This window comes from Peromyscus maniculatus, chromosome 7 (genome assembly GCF_049852395.1).
Source record: "Peromyscus maniculatus bairdii isolate BWxNUB_F1_BW_parent chromosome 7, HU_Pman_BW_mat_3.1, whole genome shotgun sequence".
Taxonomy (NCBI): Eukaryota; Metazoa; Chordata; class Mammalia; order Rodentia; family Cricetidae; genus Peromyscus; species Peromyscus maniculatus.
Window position 1 is genome coordinate 11,426,549 of NC_134858.1, and position 15,161 is coordinate 11,441,709.

Sequence of the window (15,161 nt, forward strand, 5' to 3'; positions counted from 1 at the left end):
CCTGACTTTATTATAAACAGCACTGGTCCATTTTCTGGAAAGCAGACAGAAAGCACAGGAAGAATTGTGCGGGGAACAGCTCCTTCCTGAGGCACGCCCCAAGCCTGGGAAGTTCCGGCATTCGGCTGGTCGCATGAAGTCAAATAGATCATTTCTCCTTAGGCACGGGGCTGATGGGCATGAACGAGTGACTCTCCCGTGCAGCCGGCAGCCGCTGTTCTTCAGCGGAACACAGAGTGCACCTGGGAGAGAGCGGCACTTATGCGGAGCAATTACCCCGCTTTGTGCAGGAAATAGGGATGCAGACGGAAGGCGTGGGGCAGAAATCGCGGTCTGAGTGATGAGCACCTGGCAGTTGGCCATTTAGCTATTAATTCATTAAGCACGGGTACTTACACCCACCAAGCATGGCGGCGGCAGTAAAACCGAAAAGGCACAGTCGTTTTCCTCAAAGAGCTGATGATTAAGTTCTGGGGAGTTAAGAGATATGAGCACCTGCTTCGTGGTGTGACAGGCGTGGAGAGGAGGGGGTTATCCTGTCCCAGCAGTGAAAGGCTCCCAAGCCAGTGGACCTGGCTTGGCGCTCATCTCCTTGCAAGGCACCCAGCATCAGGTCTGCAACTGAGCTTTCTGGAGTGAGAATCACCTCCACTTTAGACTCGGGGTGCCAGTTCCAGCACCCCCAGGCCACCAGCCCCTGTGTCTGACTGCCTGGCCACAGTTTCAGGCTTGGACAGCTTGGTAAGAACATGGCACAGAACTCAAGGAGGGTCTCCACTCTCTAGATATGCTTTTGTATGTGCTAGTGTGTGAGCACATAGGTGTCCACATGTATGTATCCACACGCCTGTGCATACATGTGATTCATATCACCAACTTCCCATGTGACTTTGGGATGCTGTCAGCTCTGACTTGAGCAAACCAGGGACTGTCACTTCTGCCATCAGAGCCATTAAACACCCAGGCTTGGATGAAGCGAACCTCTCGTGTTGATGAGGAGATGGATGAGTGAAGATTCATTAGACCCAGGTCAGCACTGGCATGGAGCTGATTGCTGGGAGGATGGTCAGTCAGGAACAGGAAAGGCCATGGATTGGGATGCTTGGTTTGGAACTCAGTGGCCACCTACCGGGGACACTTTTGTCAGGTCACTCAACCATCCTGGACTATGATTTTTTTATCTATAGACTGAAGAGCTAAGACCTTGAAGCCAGTGGCCAATGCTGCTTGCTGGCCAAGATAATGTTCTGGGAGATAGAGGAAACCCAGAGATGCTAGATTGACCTGGGAATTGAAGTCCTCATTTTATATGAGTGACTGTTAGTGGATTTGCTGCTGTTCATCTGAACCTGTCCCGATAGGTGCTTTCTATAAGTCTGCCATTCTAACCGTTAAACAGACTCCCACCTTTGGAGAATAGAAGCAGATGTGTATGGGCACTTTGCATACTCTCTTGAAAGCTCTACCACTCAGGCACCTTGGAACTAAGAGTCTCACAACCACTCTAGCTTGGTATCTCTTCATTCATCAGCGGGGACCACAATACCAACCTTTGAGGCCTGTGGTTACAATGCATGCTAATGTGTTTTGATGTTTTGCAGACAGAGGTTAATTTATAGAAATCTGCTTCTAAACAACTGGCTTTGCAAAAGAGGAGAGGGTGTTATCCCCGTACTGTACTCGGCTCTCGTTCCAGTGAGCGATTTTTGCAGAGCAAATGAGTCACATTCTGCCCAAGGCCAAACAGCTATTAATGCTGTTTATGCAATTATCTTCCCTTGTTCCTTTGCTTATTTCCTCCTATTGTGGTATTGCATGGTCCTCCAGATAGGAAATCGTTTGCCCCATCTGACGAGTTGAATTTAAAACACGGTAAGCGCCAACAAATCAGGAATTACTGGAAAAGCAAAGAGGTTGTTTTACTGTCAAGGAATCCCAGAAAACCGTGGAGAGGAGAATGGCCCTATCCCCACCATCAGGAGTCCACCGTAGCTTTGCCTTGAGTCTCCACTGCTATGGTAACCCAGCAGACATCGTAGCTTTCTCTTGATGGGTCTCCTCTGCTACGATAACACTCTGACCTCCAAAGAGGTACTCTAAAATCTTTAAGAGATGGGCTCTAACTGGGGGAGTCTAGGGATCTAGGAGGGATTCGAGTCTGGAATGGAGCGTCAGTCACAACCCTGCATATAGCCCGAGCAAGGGTGCCGTCCAGGAAGAGAGGAGTCAGAACTCCTCCAGCATCTCTGGCTGGAGAACCAAGGACATTTACGGTCTTTGATGTCCTTGCTCCTACACTGTCTTGCTAATTTCTGTTTCTGTTTTCATCACTATGATGACTACAGAACCTGGTGACACTACATCCCTGTCAGAGACCCTGAACTGAAGATCAGCTAAACCACATTCTGATTTCTGACCCAGAGAAAATGTACCATAATAAATGGTTCAAGTCGCTAACAGTCAGGGGTACTTTGTTATCCGATGCTCTGACTGACTGTATCCTCCAAAACCACGAGAAATCTGTGTCACCCAAGCGGGAAGCTGAGCACAGCTCTGTGCTTCCAGTCCCAGGGTGGTGATGCCAGTTCCCTTCCTCTCTGGTCCCCTGCAAGCCCGCACCCAGAGAGCCAGACCAATCACATAAGACACCCCGCTTTTCACCACCCTGCCTCCTGCTTCCCCTGCAAACTCCAATCGGAGCATGCTGAAGTGGTCCCCATAGCCTTTTCTGTAAATGGTGAGACTTTCCACTTTTACCTAACTGCATCTCTGCCGATGGGCAAGGAATGGTGGCCGGGCCCTTGCGGCCTGTTTGCTCTCCTTTGCCGCTGGGGTTGGGGGATCTTTGTTTCCACCCAGAGGTGGATAGCTTCTTGCTGGTCATTTTAGAAGAACAAAGCCTGCTTCTTACCTCGGCCTTCATTTGACCCAATGGGGAGAGGGGAGGGGGGCTGTGGAGTGAGGTAACCTGTCCCTTTTGCTGAAAGCTGAGTGCTCAAAGGAGAAACATGGGTTCAGAATGAAATTATAACCCTCTCTCTTGTTAGACAGTGAGAGAAAATGCTGGGTTGTAACCTGAGTGGTGTCTGCCACCACCTTCTAAGAAGCAGTTCCAGAGAAGAAACTAACTTCTCCACAGTGAGGAAATGAAGAGCATGGCTCCTCTGGGGGGTAAAGTGTGTTCTACCTCAGATGCTGTTGGCATCATGGGCAGCTCAGAGTGGGATCTGAATCCCGCTGTCATTTCCTCCCAGCGTTCTACGTCTCAAGTCTCCTGCTCCCATTGTGTTTCCTAGCAGAGCCACAGATGGTAAAACCACTTCTGCCAAGCCGGAGAAAGCGGCTGACAGTTATCATGGCCTAAAGCCATGGCAGCACAATGCCCAGCCAGGGTATGAGGGAGGGATTTCCCCAAGGGAGGCTCAGACAGGGGTATTGAGTGCTTGGGAAGAGAGGAAGATAACAACAGAAAAGCATCTGAAGGTCTAGATAATAAGCTTCATTCTATTCCAAAGACAAACTAGATCAATGATTGATTAATTAATATCATTCATCTCCAACCCTGTGTGGCCTCGGGGTGTGTATCAGCTGCTTGCCCGTGGCTATGACAAAGTACCTGAGAAAAGCAATTTAAGGAAGGAAGGAAGGAAGGGTTGATTTGGCTCAGAGTTTGAGGGTGCAGTCAATCATGGCAGGGAAGGTGAGGTGCCTGGTCATGTGGGGTTCCCTGCAGGCTTTCTGGCTGGCAGGGAAATAGTCCATGAAGAGACAGGAGTGGAACTCACTTCAGCCCGACTTAGGTGCCAATACTGGCCAAGACTTCGAGAGTCTGACACCAGTTTGTTTATTTTAGCCATATTTAAGCACAGTACAATTTTGGGGAAAAAAGGTTTTTTGATAACAAGTAACTCTGTCCCATGAGTACAACAAAGCTTAAGATATGTTTGTATTGAAACTCTTTATAAAGTGTATGTGGGCTGGATGATGGTGGTACATGCCTTTAATCCCAGTATTGGTCTACAGTGAGGCCAGTGCTGGTCTACAGAGGGAGTTCCAGGATAGCCAGAGCTACACAGAGAAACCCTGTTTCAAAAAAAAAAAAAAATTAAAGAAAATAAAAGTATATATAGCTTCTTCCATAAAGATGGGTTCTGTTGATTCAGAAACAGTACTCAAGATAAGGGTCCAGGGAGAAGGACTGAGGTGAACATAAGGCCTGTGGGAGTCAGGATTGGCCTGGTCCTAGAATAACGTAGAAATCACATAAGGTGTTTTAAAGTACAAGTGATGTCATCATAAGGACGGGTTTAATGTACTTAGAAGCAATGCCCAAGATTTAGAATGAAAGGGTCTGGGATAAACAGACATAATATTCTGGGGGACATGGGCAGAGCCTGGCTCAGCAGCTAGCAAAGGATTACCAGGTTGTAACAACCCCCTACCCCACACACCATTCTGGAGAGATAAGTAGTGTGTTGAACATGCCCAGGCTTCTCCAGTGCTTGTCTGGAGACAAGGACCTTTTTGCCCTCAACATGGTCACATTGCACCAGTCAGGAAGAAGAGAGAGCTAGCTGCGGCTCAGTGTCTAGATTCTGTCAAGTGCATCAATACTAACCACCACAAGGAGGGAAGAAGGACTTAGTTCTCCATCCCCACCCAGGGGAGGCAAGAAGACAGGAGTAAGGTGTTCAGCAGATCTCATCCGCCTGGCTGGGGGATGACTTCATTACAGACAAGATGTTGAGAAGAATGTGTTCTTAGAAGAGTGGTCCTGTTGAACAGGAAGTGCCATGGAGGCCTCCTCTTCCTGGCATTCAGTTAGCATGATTTGTGGGATAGAAAGAGGAACACCTGCCCCTCATTGCATGAGCCGGTGACTCTGACCTGTATATTGTCCTGTTTGCTTGTCCCCCTTATCATCTCCTGCAGCTTTGACAGGAGCTACTCTGGGTGGAGTGCTGTTTCCTAAAACAGAAGGTGCACAGATGGGCAGAAATGCTGTGTGGGAAAATTCTCAGCATGGAGTAGATGCACCATGAAATGTGGTAGGCTCAGGACTCAGGATCCAAGACATGATGTGGAAAGAAATCCCGCCGATGGCTACAACCTCTCCTCATCAGTGCTCCGGGAGTGGTATCGGAGCTCAATGACGTGTAGAAAATGCTTCTGGCTGTAGGTTTGGGAACAGGAGAGAGGCGCTGCAGACATCGTTTCCTTTCTTGTAGAAGGGACCCAGGATCTTCCCCCAGGCTCTCTGTCTGTACTTCCCTTGCCTCCCTCTTCCCATGCCCCTTTGTTGAAAGAACTCAGAAGGAATGTGGAAGACAAGGCAATGTTGTTGCAGGGTACAGCAGACTTGCAATGGGAGAGAGTGGACAATGGCCAGAGTCCCCTGACCCATCTGCATTCTAAACAGGTCTTGTACTTTTCTCTAGAATTCCTAGAACCATCAGTTTTTCCTGAAGGACTTTGTCTTTTCCCAGTGACTGACAGACAGTCTGGATTGTATCTTAAGGAAGGCAGTAATGTATCTTGTTCTATAGAGGAAAGCCTCCTGCTAGCAGGCACATCTAACCTGCAGCCCATGGGCCACATGTACCTAGAGACAGCTATGCATGTGGCCCGACACAGACTCTTAAAGTTGCTTAAAACATTATGATGTTTATTGGTTTTTTATTTTGTAACCTGATTGAATGTTTTTTTAAAAAATATTTTATTTTTTATTTATTTATTTTTTTTTTTGGTTTTTCGAGACAGGGTTTCTCTGTGTAGCTTTGCGCCTTTCCTGGAACTCACTTGGTAGCCCAGGTTGGCCTCGAACTCACAGAGATCCGCCTGGCTCTGCCTCCCGAGTGCTGGGATTAAAGGCGTGCGCCACCACCGCCCGGCCTTTATTTTTTATTTTTAATTGTGAACCTGTGTGTGGTTTTGTGCACTTGAGTGCAGTACCTGAGGAAGCCAGAAGGCGGCATTGTTGGAAGAGGCCTGAGGTGGTGTTGGAAACCAAACTCCCATTCTCTGCTTGACTGTGAACTTAGTAGGTGACAGTGTTGTGCAAAGCTCAAGGCAAGAGTTTGGCCACAACTGCGTGGAGGGCTTCTGGATCCAGCCTTGGAGAGTTATCCATTAGTGACTTTTAGGGCCACTCATGGTGTCACACCTCTTTCTGGGGCCAGAGCCATCCTTCTGACTCGCCATTACGATCTTTCTGCTCCAGTCCTTTGAGTATAAGGAAGTGGACCACCCCCAGGGTCCTCCAAGCCCACCAACATCTAGCCAATCACTGGACACTCCTGTTTTCTTTCTACTTGGTCAGATTTGGCTTTTCAGAGTGCAGAGCTCCATTCTCCTGAATAACAATTCATGTTTCATGCTCTATGTTATTGAAAGGGTGCTGGTTAAAATCATTACACTAAAAAAATATATTGGTAAGTAGTCTCAGCTTCCCTGAGCTGGGAAATGGGCTTTGAACACAGTGATTAATGAACCCCCTGCACCCCACAACCTCCTGCAGCCATTCTGACACTCTGAGGGGTTGGAAGGAGGGGGCTACACATGACTTATGTCCACAAAGGATTAGCTGAGCTGAGCTATTAGAGAAATCAGCCCCTTCTGCCTGTCTGTTCAGGTCTCTGGTCTGACCCAGCTCCCTGAGGCTTTTGGCTATGGCACCAGATTCTAGCCTAGGAAAGATTGCTCCTCCCTCACACAGCCTGTCACTGAATGGGAGTAATCACAGCCTGCTAAGTACAAGGCCCTTCCTGCCTAAAGCAGTCAGAGGGCCTGAGCCCATCAGCTCACAACCAGCAGCTGCTCTGGCTTCCTCCGCCAGCCACAGCCTTCGCCTCAGTGGACAGATGTGAGGCTCAGAGAGGCGGCAATGATTTAAGCTCCTTTGTTTTTTCGGCTGTTGGTGCCAACTTTTAGGTTCTGTATAAAGTGTTCTTACCCTGAAAATAATCCTTTCAGGTTTCCGAATCTCACCCTTGGGTGAAGTTTGGTGCTCTGAAAAGTTTATCCTCACCATATGGCTGAGGAAAGATAAGCTGTCTGGGCTGTGAACTTGGAAAGCTGGCCATGAAGACCAGCTGCCCAGACCCTACACCATGACCAGAAAGCTCCCAAGGGCCGAGAGTTTTGAGCATCTAAGCTCAGCAGATGGCCAAAACCTGGTGCTAATTGAGCCAGAGGTTTATATCTGAAGCACTTTATTCTGAGACTGCTTTTGAATATTTCCCGTCTTTGTCTGTTTCCATAGAAAAAGCACCATGTCCCCACTAACCTGTGCTCAACCCGGACTCATCCTCTCCCGTCTTCTGTTCCTTTCTTCATCTGCACTAGGACTCTCCATTTGCCCAAGAACACACCCCAGAACTGGCTCCTCTTCACCCTCCTGGGGTCCCTGAGCTCCTTTTTCTAGCAGATGTCTTGTCTATAGTTCTTGAAGTGTTTTTTAAAAAATGTTGTCTTATATTTTTATACTATCTTTCATTAAAATATCAGCTTCCAAGGACAGGAATCCTGTCTGGTTCCTCACCTGGCCACTCAAGACAAGATATAGTGAAAGACACTGGGAGAAGATGCACTCAGTGTGCCTATATGGGAAGAGCAGAGAGGTCCAGTCACACCTCTCGACCAAGTCCGCCATGGGAGTCCTGACACGAGGGTTAGGTTTACACAGACAGCCAGAGGTATGCATACCACAAAGTCATGGTCAAGAGTCATCCCACATACTTGTCTCTGCTCTCATCTTCCCTACGAGGTGGTCTGCTAAGTTGTCGGAACTGTGGGACCTCTCTTTCCAGGAGCCAAGTTCCTCTGACTGGCACCAGACTCCAGCCTGTTTCTTCTCCCAGCATGCTATTCCTAGGGAAACTCCACCTTGGTGGGGACCGGTTTCAGTAGTCTGAGAGACAAAGGGATGGACACAAGGGTTTCTTCAGAAGATCTTCATTCCTGTCCCACGAGTAGCAAGAACTAGACGAAAAACTGTAAACTGCCCTATTTTTTAATTATTTGTGTGGGTGGGGATGAGTGTATGAGCCCATGTATGTGGGCATGTATACGTGTGAGAATATATGGAGGCCAGAAAAAAACTGTTTGCAGTTCCTCTGAGGAGGATTAAAGGTGTTTGTAGAGTGTCTGGCTTGTTATGTGGGTGATGGGGCATGAATTCTGGCCCCCATGATTGTGTGGTGAGTGCTCATGATCATTGGGTCATTTCTCTAGCCCCTACCCTAGTTTTTAAATCCATGATTCCAATTAGGACCAAGTTATAAAACCCAAATATTATTCTACCCAGTCATATGGACTCCAAGTACCTCATGTCCAGCGTCCTCTGTCAATGGCACACATTTCAGGGAAGACCCAAAGTCTTCCCTGCCTTTCGTTTATCTGCCAAAATGCAAGTCATAATAGCTGTAGATAGTGTGCCCTGAATAAACAGCCTTTGCTGGCACTCATCGGAGTGGTCCTTGTTCCTCTCTACACTCTAAAGCGGAGTCTTCCCGTGAACAGCCCCACCCCACATCTAGACTTTGCCAGCAGCATATAAACAAACAGCCATGTAGGAAACCAACCCAGCTATACAAAGTTAATCCAGCCTCATTCATAAATGTAGACAGATAGCCAAAGTCACCAGACTTGGCAAACCAGCTGTGCACGGAAAACATCAGAGAACAGAACAGAGCGACCTTGCGGGGAAGTGCATCTTTTAGAGACTAGAGACAAGCGTTTGAAAAAATTTTTAATTAGATCTTCAGTGAGACTTGAGAAGATATTACACCCTCAAAACCCAAAACAGCAGGCTGTGAAAAACAAGGGAATGGAAAGCATCTCTTGGAAATAATTAAAAATGGATTGCTGAAATAAAAAAGATCGGAAGATGAATTCAAGAAACCATCAGCACAGAGTGTAAAAAGGTAGTCTGAACGTATAGTAGAGGAGAAAAACCAGTTTAAAAATTAACTTTGTGTAGATAAATGGTTGTGAGTGTGTATTTCTCAGTCATACTCCTGGAGTAGAAGGTGGCGTGGCTGGGGCTCTGAGCTGTGTGTCAGAAGTCATTTGGGGCCCTTTGTGTTAGATCTGGTCAAAATAATTTGAAACTCAACAATTCGCTTCTCTTTTTATGAAACTTGCCACTTGTCCCAAAAGCAAAAGGGGGCAGGAATCTGTCTCCCTGCCAGCATGAGCTCTCCCAGGTTCACCCAACTGCACCTCTAAACGTGTCCCCTTATGGACTTCAGTTCCACTTCATGCCACGGTGGGCCAGGCTGGTCAGTGTAGATCTGGAGCCTGGGGTCAGCTGGAGATGAGGGGTCAGCTGGAGATGGTGGTCAGCTGGAGATGGGGGTCAGCTGGAGATGAGGGGTCAGCTGGAGATGGGGGTCAGCTGGAGATGGGGGTCAGCTGGAGATGGGGGTCAGCTGGAGATGGGGATCAGCTGGAGATGAGGGGTCAGCTGGAGATGAGGGGTCAGCTGGAGATGGTGGGGGTCAGCTGGAGATGGGGGTCAGCTGGAGATGGTGGAGGTCAGCTGGAGATGGTGGGGGTCAGCTGGAGATGGTGGGGGTCAGTTGGAGATGGTGGGGGTCAGTTGGAGATGGTGGGGGTCAGCTGGAGATGGTGGGGGTCAGCTGGAGATGGTGGGGGTCAGCTGGAGATGGGGGTCAGCTGGAGAAGGGGGGGTCAGCTGGAGATGGGGGTCAGCTGGAGGTGGGGATCAGCTGGAGATGGGGGTTGGCTGGAGATGGGGGTCAGCTGGAGATGGGGGTGTCAGCTGGAGATGGGGGTGTCAGCTGGAGATGGTGGGGGTCAGCTGGAGATGGTGGGGGTCAGCTGGAGAAGGGGGGTTGATACTATAGGTTAAAGTTGTGGAATCAGATGGAACTTTGGGGTCTGCTGGGGCTGGGAGTTAGACCTGGCTTGTTTCAAACACACTAATCAGAAAAAGAGACAAGGGCCACACATCAAGACTCCCATGACACCCCAATGAAAGAGCTGATGTGTTGCATACTTAGAGCCCTTCCTCCATAGAAGGCCGATGGATTCTGACTAACAGAACGAGCCCTGTTTTCTTCACCTCAGTTTTAACTCTACTTTGGCGAGTTTTACACTTTTAACTAAAAACACTTTAAAAAATCATTAAGCTCTTGACTGTATGAGCAAAGCACCCTCAGATTCCATTACCCATGGTCCTCCATTCTGAAGAGAAAGATGGGGGTGGGGGGTTCCTGTATTGTATATTGGCTAACTTCAAACTTGCAGCAATTCTCCTGCCTCAGACTCCTTGGCGCAAGCCGCCACGCCCGGCTCCCTGTATGTCATTTTGAAGGTGTGTGTACTGATTCATTTATAAGCCATGGCAGCTCTGTTCCTTGTGGCCTCTGCCCTGGAGCCTCGGCAGGGTTCGAGAACATTCTCTTTCTGTTCTCTGCTGGAATTCAAGCCTTGCTTCGGTGAGGCCCTCTCCGTGCTCGTCTAGCTGGCTCCTTTCTTCTAGACATCTCATATACAAGTTTGTCCCCATTGTTGCTGCCAGCTGTCCCCTCCTTCCGACTCTGAGCTCCACACTTGGTTTTGCGATTCCAGCGTTCTCCTGGGGACACATTTGTTTCATGAATAAGTGAGCGCAGGAAGAATGCCGGCTGAGTCTGTTGATGAGCAGAGTTTGTGTCAGGCAAGATCAGCATCCTTGAGAAAATCACCTTCTCTGTCCCTTTGTCACATGCGTGACAGGGAAGTCACCATCTAGTGCTGAGGGAGGGTCAGCTTCTGGCTCTGGGAGATTCCCGGTGTGCAGATGGTGCTGTGAGCCCACTCACAGCAAAGACTTGAAGCCAGTGGCCCTTCCACAGTTTAAGTCTGTGCTTCTGTCTCAGTCTGTTGGATATTACTCCTTCCAAGATCTAGTAAATGGGCCCCTGGCTTTCCTCATCTCCTTTTCTGTAAATTAAATCGTCTGATCCAATGCCTTACTCGTCTCCATAGGGGGAAAAGTTCAAAGCAGTCTTACATGAAGATGAAAAGAATTATCAAGACCAAAAGAATTCTCAGGTGTTACAGAGCAAGTGGAAAGGCCTCGGGGTTGGGGATTTAGCTCAGTGGTAGAGCGTGTGCCTAGCAAGTGTAAGGCCCTCGGTTTAGTCCTCAACTGGGGGAGAAGACAGTATCAGAAAGCGGGAAAGTCAGCTTAGCGCTCAAGGGTCCAAAGTTCAAGACTGCACCGCTGTGACAGTGGGGAAGAGGAGGAGGGGCTGGGGTGTGGCTCGTTGGAAGGGAGCTTGCCTGGTGTCTAGGAATCCTGGTAGCACCTGGCACAGCATGAAACCAGGGGCGGTGGCTAAGTGTGTAATCCCAGCTAGAGGAAGGTGGAGGCAGGGCCAGAAGTTGAAGGCCATCTAGTTCCGGGCTAACCTGGGATACAGGAGAGTCTTTTTCAAGAAAGGTAAGGGGAGGGACGGAGGGAAGGGATGGACATGGACACACACACACACACACACAGTGTGAGAGAGAAACAGTCTTAAAAATTCTCACCCCCATCAAGGAAATTAAAATCTCAATGAGGACAAATCAGCTCCCTCTTTATTCATCTTGGGTTGGTACCCATGGGACTAGAACAGAGTACCACATGAAGGGGAGAGTTTTCCTGTCATTTTATTGAGGGTACTGTGATAGGACAGTCACTTGGTTGTCAACATTGTCTCTATCACAAAAAAAGATGGATGTAGACATAAGAAGTGCCTGGAATCCTATAGTAGTGCTCATTCCTAAAGGCAGGAGAAACAAGTCACCTTAGACTGTTGGGTACCAGCTGCCATCCAGGCTAGTGGAGGCAAAGCCAGACAGTGGAGGGGACCCTGGGTAGCATGGGAAGTTCAGGCCTGCTCTTAACCTGAATAGCCTGAGGAAGGAGATAGCCATGGCCCAGAAGGATCAAGGATGTGGGGAGGAGAGGGACCCTCAGGAATGGAGCAGCAGGTACAGAGAGAAGGCTGAGAGGGTGTAAGAAAGCCCCTGGGCTGAGGCAGAGCTGGCGAAGTGGAGGGCCACTTCCACGTTGGGGTTGCCCTGGGTGGGCTCAAACCACTTCTGCAGACACCGTCCACTATTCCTGCGCTCAGGACTGGCCTTGAATGTGTGGCTCCAAATCTTCTCGCAGAGATCAGCAGGGGTGGGGAAGTAATGGGGGAAAGGGCGGCAGGGTGCCTGGACTGGGCAGCGGTTCTTCCCTGTGGAGGTTGAGGATGGTCTCCTACCTTCCCATTGTCCTGCCCCTCCCATGTCCCCCCATCATAGGGGGTAGAAGGGGGTTGCACCCTCACCCAGGTGACGGGTCCACTCACCTTGACTCCAGTGCCAGCCACTGTGCCAGTTGGATTTGCACGTGTAAGATGTGTGGCAGTCCTCCCACCATTCCTCACAGTCCTCCCGGCACAGTGGCACACCCCAAACCCGCTCTTCCTGCCGGTCCGGGACCACCTGGGTGCAGGAAGAGAGAGGGGGAGAGATCTAATCCTTTATAAAGTCCCTAAGTACTTTCTCTGTGCGTGCACGTGTGCACATTCTGTAAGTGCAAGGGAGTGTGTGTGGGCCTGAGTGGAGGTCAGAGGACAGGCTCAAGCGTTGCTCTGCAGGCGCAGTCCGTGTTGGTTTAGAGGCAGAGCCTCTCACTGGCCCGGAGCTCACCAAGCAGCCTAAGCCGGCTGGCTGGCAAGTCCCAGGGGCGCACCTGTCTCTGCCTCCGTATGCTGAATTACAACAGCTCGCCTCCGCACCTGGCTATTTTATATGGGTTCTGAGGATTGAACTCGGGTTCTCACGTTTGTGTCGCAAGTGCTTTACCGACTGAACCATCTCCTAGCCCTAGGTACTTATTATTATTGTTGTTGTTGTTATTTGTTAGTTGTTAGTATTATTGGATAAATGAGAATCATGAAGCTGAGTGGCTATTTGCTCCAGGCTATACAGTTTGTAAGTAGAGGAGATGGAATCCACACTCAGATGCATCTCATTCCACCCATCCTCATCCTACTGGCCACATCAGACGTGCTATCCTTCAGGGACAGAGGCAGCTTCCTCTTCATCCCTTCCCCAGGCCTCTGGCTCTGCTCTTATCTCTAGAGCGACAGCATCTCCTATTCCCACTTGACTCCTGCAGATGCCAGCCTAGGATTAGTGGAAGGGCATTAAATGGGTCTGCCTCCTGTCTCCTCACCGGCTGGATCCAAGGCCCCAGGTTGGGGGAACACGCATGAAAGCAGATGGCCTGGATGAAGTGCTTGTGACAGGCCGGGGTCAGCAGTCCACAGTGCGTCATGCTGAAGTTAAAGAACGAGGACTCCTCCAGGTGGGCTTCCCAGCTCGTGGCGAGTGTGCAGCAGGCACTGGCCCGCCAGGGCATGCACTGAGGGGGAGGGAAAAGGTAGAGGGTAAGAGGCTGAGGTTGAGGGTCCTGGGCAGAAGGGTGTCAGGAGAGGGGACACCATGAGCACCTCTGTAGAGGAGGGACCCTGGGATCCATCACCATGCATGGGAAGAACAGGGCACCTGACCGCCCCTCCCTTCCTTTCTTCCTGCCACAGAACACAGCTTCCTGATGTCAGCTCCAGGGAGGCAACACATCCAGGAGAACAAACAGAAAAAAGTCCCCAGGAGATTCAGGCATCTGGGTTATGACGAAGGGTAGGGAGGAACTTAAAGTTGGGGTGTCCCTCCCCACTGTAATTGCCATTAGGAGACTGCCAAGTAAACAAATGAAGTGCTGTGTCTAGCCAGGACATGTTGGCAGGAAGGCTAGAACTGACCCATGGTTAGCCAACAGAGCCTCTGGGATCACCACATGGCCTGTTTCCCAAGTGGCCAGAGCAGCTCAGGAGCAAAATCCTGGATGAAGGAACACAAACTGGATGAAGGAAGTAAATGATCAGGGCTGATTGGGTATGGAGACCACCCTGCCTGTATTCCTTCTCTAATAAGTCTAAGAAGCCACCTCAGCCCCTGGGCCAGTTCTGGGCCCTGTACCTCCAAGAAGAGCTTGTCTTCTGGGCCAGGTTCTCGCTTGTGGTGCTTGTCCTTCATGCAGATGTTGACTGGCTTGTCCCCTGCCAAGGTGGGCATGACTGTCCACAATCCCAAGAGGATCTGCCACCATTGTGCCATGACCTCCTGCAGAGAGGAGCCTGTGATAGAGAATATCCAATCCCTCCACAACACCAGGCACTAAAGATGGACCAGGGCTCCAAGGCTCCCTTAGGTTGCTAGAACATTCTGGCTGCTCCTAGAACCTTCTGTATAGAGCAGCACCAGAGAATGTCAAGGCAGGTAGAATAATACTTGGATCTGACACCCCACTGCCAACCATTGCAGAGATGCAGAAACCAAACGGAGCAACAAGGAGAAAGAAAGGAAAATGGAAATAACAGCTCTGAAGAGGAGGGTGGGTACGGAATGGTTCCAAGCCATGCACCACTCGGTGATGCACGGACTGGGACTATAGAGCGTCAGTCCCAGCCCACAGCCAGCCTCTTGGCCAAGTAACCAATTCCCAGTAAGCAGATTCTCCTGTGACCAAAGGACATGGTGGGGTGGCCACACAAGCCTTAACCATCAAGTGCCAACCCTGGTTCTATTCCCTAGAAAGGGTCTCCTCAGAGTAGCTCATCCCCACTCTGTCCCTCCAACTAGAGTCCTCTCCTTAGAGCAGCAGCTCACTTCAGCCAGCCCCAGTGTACCTCAAAGCCACCCTAAGCATCAGGTTGGGCCGGCCAATGTTAGGAACCCTGCTGGCCTCTGGGAGCTGGAGCTGGGGGCCCATCCAGGCATGAGGATGTGAGGCGCCTTGCCCTCTAAGCCCTCACCCTAGCCCAGGAACAGGGAGGCTGGCCTGTACCTTGATGCCTGTTGATTATTACATTCCCAGTTCTCTTCTAGGTTGTAATTGGCAGTGTGGGGGTGGGGTGGGGGTGGACAGAGAGATCCCCCTCTGCCAAAACAAAGGAGCACCGTGCTTCTGGAATGCCCCCTTCAGTCCTCGCCACCCAGGACCTCACAGCTCCTCTGTCCCCTAGGCCTAGTGGAAACCTGCCCTAGACATAAGCAGTCTAGCCTGAGTTGAGCACCTCAGACATCCTAGGGATTGGAGACCCAGACTCCGC

General features: G+C 50.0%; 1 protein-coding gene across 2 annotated transcripts; it reads right to left on the reverse strand.

Moving 5' to 3' along the window:
- Positions 1-9,948: 9,948 nt before the first annotated feature.
- Izumo1r (IZUMO1 receptor, JUNO) lies at positions 9,949-14,678 on the reverse strand. Of its 2 annotated transcripts, none has more exons than XM_006990547.4 (4): positions 14,029-14,678; positions 13,223-13,411; positions 12,351-12,486; positions 9,949-12,236 (listed from the first exon to the last, which is right to left on the reverse strand). In XM_006990547.4, exons 1-4 carry the CDS (start codon positions 14,164-14,166, stop codon positions 11,968-11,970), a joined length of 732 nt encoding a protein of 243 aa, XP_006990609.1. In that variant the 5' UTR covers positions 14,167-14,678; the 3' UTR covers positions 9,949-11,967. The 2 variants fall into 2 exon arrangements, with proteins under 2 accessions (XP_006990609.1, XP_076431667.1); XM_076575552.1 differs by having other exon boundaries at positions 12,351-12,516.
- Positions 14,679-15,161: the final 483 nt, after the last annotated feature.

Excerpts from the sequence above, each read along its gene's own strand:
- Izumo1r (XM_076575552.1), bottom strand. The coding sequence starts at position 14,166 with ATGGCACAATGGTGGCAGATCCTCTTGGGATTGTGGACAGTCATGCCC. Across the intron at positions 13,412-14,028 it reads AAGACAAGCTCTTCTTGGAG|TGCATGCCCTGGCGGGCCAG; the intron begins GTACAGGGCCCA and ends CCTCCCCCTCAG. Across the intron at positions 12,517-13,222 it reads TGGGGCCTTGGATCCAGCCG|ATCTCTCCCCCTCTCTCTTC; the intron begins GTGAGGAGACAG and ends ATAAAGGATTAG.